Source organism: Montipora foliosa, chromosome 11, assembly GCF_036669935.1.
Source record: "Montipora foliosa isolate CH-2021 chromosome 11, ASM3666993v2, whole genome shotgun sequence".
NCBI lineage: Eukaryota > Metazoa > Cnidaria > Anthozoa > Scleractinia > Acroporidae > Montipora > Montipora foliosa.
The window spans coordinates 49,437,857-49,445,356 of record NC_090879.1 but is presented as its reverse complement, the minus strand read 5'-3'; the positions used below and the strand labels follow the sequence as shown (position 1 = coordinate 49,445,356).

Genomic DNA, 7,500 nt, shown 5'->3' with positions numbered 1-7,500 from the left:
TAACACGAGGGATATTTCCATACAGTTCTGCATTGGAAAGATGGTCGGTCCAGGATTTGTTCAAAGCTGCTCTTAACATTCTCGTATATGAACCATCAATACAATACAATATAATACAATACAATAAGCTCAATACATTAAACATAACTTACAAAAATCTTTTAAACTTGACAGATCATTGGCAGATTTACAGAAACACTAGGCTAACAAGGCAACAATAGAGATTCACTTAGAATATAATGATATAATACTCATTATTATGTGGCTCTGTCTCACAAGGACTGGGAACTACCAAGTTCACGAATTTGATTGGCTGAAATCGATATTGACCGTGGCCTAGATTTTCCCATCTAGACCAGCATCTAGACCGGTAATGTTTTTCGGTGAAAAGATGCAAACTATAATGCAAAAATATTGAGTATTTTCTTCTAACAATATTCATTTATGGGAGTGCCAAACAGCATGATGACAAAAGAGAGGATGATGAGCAAACTTTGACAGAATTAAGTTCAGCTCATCGCCACTCATCGCCGTTCGCAAGCAAAATGTCAGTTAGTACAAACCAGTTACATTAAACGAATTAAATTGTTCTTGTTTGCCATATAATAAACATCTTATTAACTGAGCTTAGTCAGTCTGTATGGGAGAATCTTGACCTCGGACGTGTGTACAGACCTCACTGCGTTCGGTCTGTACTCACGACCTCGGTCAAGATTCTCCCATACAGACCTCCTGCTCGGTTAATGAGAGCTAAATATTACACTGTTTAAAAAGGCAAGGTAAACTTTTGTTCCATTTTTTACAATGTTTGGCAAATTTATAACTATGAGATGCAATTTTCCTCTCTAACAAATTATAATATTATTGTTGGGGGGTTACCCTAATCTTGGCTATAAAGTCATTCAAATCTGGATGAATGGTAATAATGTAGTTTGCATTAATTTTGTAAATTCGTATCAAATTTTGCTAATAATGTGAGGTGGTTATGGTATTAATAAAAGTGAAAACTTCCTTTTATGCACAGTAGTTAACGTATCATTGGGCCTGTTCCACAAGGATGGAATAGTTTCAGCAAATTAAGGAAAAACAAGTTTCTTTCACAATTTCAAAAGCTAAAATGAAGGTTATTAGTTACTAGCATTATTTAGCGACTATAGCCAGTCCACTATAATCATGATCAAAGAACTTTCTCACTAGATTTCTAAATCTAACTCACATAGTAGTGCTTCCATTTGCTTAATGTGGCAAAAATTGAGAAACTTTCTGAGAGCTTAGAGTTGGCAATATGAGTGGGGTAATATATTGGGCAGTATGGGCCATTATACATGCTAGTTATGCAATGCTTTCGAGTGGTATACCATGGAATATCCCACGAGTCACTTGTATGAGCCTTTAGGTGAGTGTGTATACCATGAAAATATGAGTGACAAGTAGGATATGCTACGGTATATCACAAGAAAGGGTTGCATAACTATTCTATACATGTACCATGCCACAGAAAATGCAGTGGCCAGCAAGGATTGATGGGAAGGTTGGGTGTGATACCGTTGAATTGCACTGATCTATGGGAAGTTTCAGTGGAATTTGGCGAATGTCAATAGGTTTCCTGCATTCTCATTGGCTGTCTTTTCTACTGCATGTTATGAAAGGCAATATACTGATGCATTTGGATTATACATGTACAGGGTATGTGGCATTTTGGGCATTATACACAGGGTCAAATCTAGCAAATACATTCATTTATTAAAAAAAGTAGGCTAGGCTGTAACCACTACAGCCTAGCCAATTACAGTGGATCCCTTGTTAAAGAAAAGTAATAACTATTAAAGTGCCCCAGTGACCAAAAAATCAATTCATATTTTTCTTTGGATTTCAAAACTATGTGAACAAAACACTAAGTGACCCACGTTTTGAGCCTTGATTTCAAAAAGACACCTCTTTATTTTAACTGTAATTTTCCTATTTAATGGGCCGCCATTACTAACATTAATACGTAATACGTGTGTACGCCGCAGAATTAATATGCAGCACGGGGGTTTTGGGCTTTCAGACTTTTAAACTCACGCTTTGCATATATAATAAGCTGCGTTCACACGCTGAAATCTTAAGCTAGTGAGCCTCTGACGTCACTTTTCCCTGGATCCAACCATCTGAGGTCCAATCGGTCAGTTTTGAACGTGAGTAATGGCGGACTGTGAAATCCAAAACTTACACTCAAAGTAAACGGCCTTTGGATAAAAATCAAAGCTCAAAATTTTGCCAGTCAGGTGTTGAGCAAACACACTTTCAAAATCTGAAGGAAAAAAGGAAGTGGTTTTTTTGATCACAGGGGCACTTTAAGCTACTCATATATAAACAAGAAATGAAAAAATTATAATTAAAAAGGAAGGAAAACAAGAGGTCAAATTGCTAGAAGCAGCACGACGATGGGCAAAGGAGAGCCCTTGCTATGTTGCACCTGGGACAGATTGATACCAATCAAAAGGGGAGTTACCATAATTATTTATTCGATTAAGCGCCCAACCTCGAATAAGCGCCCACCTCGAATAAGCGCCCACCCTGAAGGTAGAAAAAGTTAATAAGCGCCCACCCCCACCACCCCACCCACAAGGACAAGATTGCCTGATATCCATCCAGTAAGCCCTAACAGCTTCTTGCATGACTGACCCATTTGCTGACGTCACGCTGTCGGATATTGAGGAGGCAGCACCAGAAAGTTCACTTATTGAGCTGAGTGATGATGACATTGAAGTTGATTGAGAATAATATTATGATAGCTGAAGAGAGTTCTGCGAAGACCAAACAATGACTTGTTAGTCATGGGCATACGTAAACTGAACAATGAACAGTTACAGTTTATATGCTTAAATATTTTGTCATGTGTTTTGTTACAAAATAAACTTTTTACTTACTGAAGATGGTGAAAATTTAATAAGCGCCCAGCCTTGAATAAGCGTCCACCCTGCAAGTCCAAAAATTAAATAAGCGCCCTGGGGGCTTTATCAAATAAATATGGTATTCATGTTCAAGCCCTGCTATGAACTGAAAAATGCTGGCCCTAACTTGCATTTTAGCTGTTGAAACTGGTGAATTTAACAGGTGCAAACCTGGACCAAGTAAGAGCTTGGCATAGTGACCAGTGATAACGCTCGCTTCGGACCAATGTGGTCCGGGTTTGATTCTGGACCCATGCCATTTGTGGGTTAAGTTTGTTGTTGGTTCTTTACTATGCTCCGAGAGGTTTTTCTCCAGGTTCTCTGGTTTCTCCTCTCCTCAAAAACCAACATTTCTAAATTCCATTCAATCGGATGTAGGACCTCCTGAAAACCACTTTTGGGTGAGTGGAGCTTCCTAAGTAAATATGATTTATTATTATTATTATTATTATTATTATTATTATTGTTATTATTGTTATGTCTTATTACCTTTAACATACATTGATAGAAAATATAATAATTTCATCTTGGTTAAAGGGATACTTTCCACCTCAATGTATACCGGTCGTCAAGGTTTTGAGGGCTTTCAGTGTTGTGAACCGCAGTTTTTCTTCTCCAGGTCTTCTCCAATCTGCTGTCATTTCCCTGTATGCAGTTTTTTTAACATGGTCTGCCTTGTATTACAGCCCAGGTTTGTTTGTCAAATTGATTTGCTTAGAATAATTTATTTTAACAAGCAAGAGTAACCATTGGAATGATCTCTCATGCGTCAGAACAATCACTGAAAACGAATAATGATGGTTATTAGTTGATGATGATGTTAAATCTTGTTAACACAAAAAGTGTGCTTGTTGCATAGCATGGTAACAAGGTATTGGCTAAGGTCTCAGGATTGCAGTGATGCAAAGCTCTGGGAAATTTGAAAATTAAAGACCCCCTGGCTTAGGAATTCTAGCTTCAAATAACAGGTGTAACTGACACTTAGGGTCTTTAAATAACTGAGGAAAAAGTTCTGCCTTTGTAACAACATCTACAAATGGTAGTAGACTCTCTAGTCTTCTCAGATAAGCAGATAAGGGCATTTTAAAACCATAGGCCCTGTCTCGCAACCCTTCAATGTTCATACATGTAAACCCTGTGGACATCAAAGAACCCACGCTATTCACAAAGAGCAGGGCATGGAGTCCCCAGTGTTGTGGTCTGTCCTCTGTGATACAATGAAAACCACTTATCTGTGGAATGGGCCCCAATTACTGAGTCACTGCCCCACCCACATTTGCTTGCAAATAGTTCAAATTCTTGAGAGGTGTTGTGTTCGAAGCTACTTTTCAGGCCAGGGAACCTTTCTTGCACTCCAAGTAACAGCGAGTCCGCGGTTGCACTTGCAATCTCTTCACTGGACAAGAACAATTTTATTCATTTCCCTCTGGGACTGGTGATTTTGAAAATCCATCTTTCTATTGTTGTGGTTGTTCTGGTACACCTTCACAGCAAAAGCTGACTACTGCTCACACCGTGGGGAAGGAATTTCAGCCAAATGTTTAACTGAAGTGGGCAGGGCAGTCACTCAATAATTCTGGCCCATTCCACAGATCGGTGTTTTTTGTAGTATATGGTGGTTGGGATGGTAAACGCCCAGAGATACTAGCTGCAGCAAGCTGCTCTGAAATCCGAGGGTATACAAAGATATGATGCCAATGACAATACCCTTACCACTGTGCTAACACTGCATCTCTATATGGTTTGTTTGTGGTGACTATTTCAGTTTACAACCCAATCATTAATTTCCATGCAATGTAAAATCACAGTTACTGTATTGATACCATGCAGTAACCCGTCTGTGTCTATATTTGTCCAACAAGCTAAAAAGCGCTGAGTTTTCAAGTTTTTGAGCTAAGGGGTGTTGTGAGAGTTTATTTAGGATGACGGTTTGTCAAGTTTTGGTCCAATCACAGTGGAAATAAATAAATTAAACCAATCAAATGTACTTGCTTGTGTTAATTGAATGTATTCATCATCTGATCAACAAGTTTTTGGCTTTTACGAGTGGTTTTTGTTCACCATTAGAATCAGTGGGAGGGTTATAAAAGAAATAAACCCCTTTCTGGCATGCTAGTAATTGTCAGCTGATAATGTCCTTGGCTGAGAGATTGCCCTCAAAATTTCACATTAAACTCTTTTTAAGCCTCACTTCTCAGCCTAATATCCATTTTTTAGACAATCCCTCAGCCATGGATGTTATCAGCTGACATACCAGCCACCTGAAGGAGTTATGTAAAAAAATATTGAGTGAATCCTTGTTGGAGATAAAAGATAACTGTTTGCTTCATCTTATTTTTTAGTTATCTATTCTTACAGATGCTTCATGCAACCCATTTGGCAAATCTGAGGTGGCAGTAAAGGGTATTGATGATCATGCCATAATTGGCATCATGCTGATGTTTCTGATGGTTCTCTACGCAACCGTCAAACCATCTAGCAACTCACAAGGGAGAAACAACAGTAATGCAAGTGCATCAGATGCTACAGAGTCCACGACCCTGCATGATGCGGGCCAAACAAGTGATGTGAACCTAATGGAGGAAGGAGACAGGCAACAGGTGTATGATGATGAGAAAAATCAAGTGGCTTATAGCTACTGCTTATACCATTTGATGTTTTCGGTGGCATCTCTCTATATCATGATGACGCTAACAAATTGGTATAGGTAAGAAGAAGAAGAATTATTTTAGGCTGCTAATTTTGACCAGTTGCCTTGATTTTTAATGTTTTATGATTTGATTACAAGGAATGATGTGTACATGTATATGTGTAGATGTTGTATCTGTCCCTTTTGTGTCGGGTTGGGGGGAGGGGAGAGAGAGAGAGGGAGGGAGGAGGGGGGGAAAGAGAGATGCCAGAGACCAGGATGAAGTTTGGGTTAGGGAACTCTAATGTAGAATGAAGGAAATCAGAGTATTATTACTGGTGATGATGATTGTGATGTGAACAGCATCGTTTCATGACGAGAGGGACAGTGGTGATGATGGCTAATAGATGGCCGAAGACAAAGACATTGTTGTATTTGTCAATAACATGTAACAAATTGAAAGTTTAAAGTTCAATCAAGAGTTTTAGTTTTTGCTGCTTTAATGACTGCAGTGGTGAATCCCATATATTGTGACCAGAAGAGTTTCTTTGGTTCAACGTGAACAAAGGCTTTTAAGTTTCTAAAAACACTGTTGTGCTGTGTCGGTGGTGAAGTTAAGGACGGTGCCTACTATTGTTATTGTGCATACGTTCTGCGCATTTCGAGATACTCAGATTTCCTATGGTGGTGCTTATTGATACAGGGATATTTTTGCGGGGCTCAAAACTATGTGGAGAAAGCTGAACTAAGCAAGTGCTCTTAGTATCCAAAAAAGAAATTGGGGGTAACCACGCATCTTTCAGAGATAAATAAGCTTCAATTTGGAAAAGAACGCCATGTATTGCTTTGTATTTTACCGCTTTTATAATTAATATTGTTGATTAATAGCCCTTTTCACGGTAATTTTTTCTCATTTGCATTACAATGTAATCTAACGTGGGTGCGAGGCAATTTTGAGTTAAAACTACAAAATAGCCCGAAATTGCCTCACATACATGCTAGATTACATCTTAATGAAAATGAGAAAAACTAACCGTGAAAAGGGCTATTATCTTCGAAAAATGCGTGGTTACCCCCAATTTTCTTTTTGGATTTTGATAACACTTGTTTAAGATCTGCTTTTCCCGCGTATTCAGTAAACCGCGCAAAAATGCCATTGAATTAGTAGGCACCCGCCTTAAACACACAAATGGATTTATCAGCAGGGTTGATATGGTAAATTGACCACTGTAGAGAAATTCAAAAGCTGATGTTCCGAGCCTTAGCCCTTCGTTCTGACAAAGGGTAAGATCCCACTACCAGATTTTTGTTACTTGCCTTGCTAGAATATGGAAATGTACAGCATTAATTAGTGAGAACCTTATAAAATTTTGTTAAAAAAACGTCAAAGGATCTGGTGTCTTCCCTTCACACCAGCAGATTATTTTTCAGGAGCTACTCCTTTGAAGAATTTTGAAGTTTCTTGTAGCTGAGTGTGATCTGGCCGCAAGTGCACTTCTGCCATACACAAAACATATATATATATATATTCACATCAAAGTACAGTCTGCCTGCTTCGAATGCGTGCTTGCTAAGGATTATTTATCTATTCTATCCATTCCACAGTCCAGAATTCAGTAACCCGTTTGTCTTGAGAAACAGTTATGCTCCAATGTGGATCAAGATCGCTTCCAGTTGGATGGTACTGTTGACTTACCTTTGGACCTTGCTTGCACCTATTCTCTTTCCAGATAGAGACTTTGACTAAAGATCAAGATAATTTTGTATCGCACCAACCTCTTAGAGTTCTTAGTGGTGTCATTTATGGTCTTAAATTTTGAGTACAAAGTACAAATAACTGAAGGAAGGACTTGTTATCACTAGACACTGAAGCAACATACACAGAAATATTAAATGAGTGTCTCAATGAAGTTTCGGATCAGTTTGGTTCGACGA

General features: G+C 38.6%; 1 protein-coding gene across 1 annotated transcript in view; it reads left to right on the top strand.

Moving 5' to 3' along the window:
- The window catches only part of LOC137975228 (probable serine incorporator), a 15,473-nt gene that overhangs the window by 6,906 nt on the left and 1,067 nt on the right, over nt 1-7,500 (top strand). The window contains exons 4-6 of the mRNA XM_068822315.1: nt 3,556-3,627; nt 5,295-5,643; nt 7,171-7,500. The exon at nt 7,171-7,500 is cut by the window's right edge and continues 1,067 nt beyond it. Of these exons, the coding sequence (XP_068678416.1) occupies nt 3,556-3,627; nt 5,295-5,643; nt 7,171-7,312 (563 nt within the window). The 3' untranslated portion in view covers nt 7,313-7,500. The remainder of the gene's footprint in view (nt 1-3,555; nt 3,628-5,294; nt 5,644-7,170) is intronic.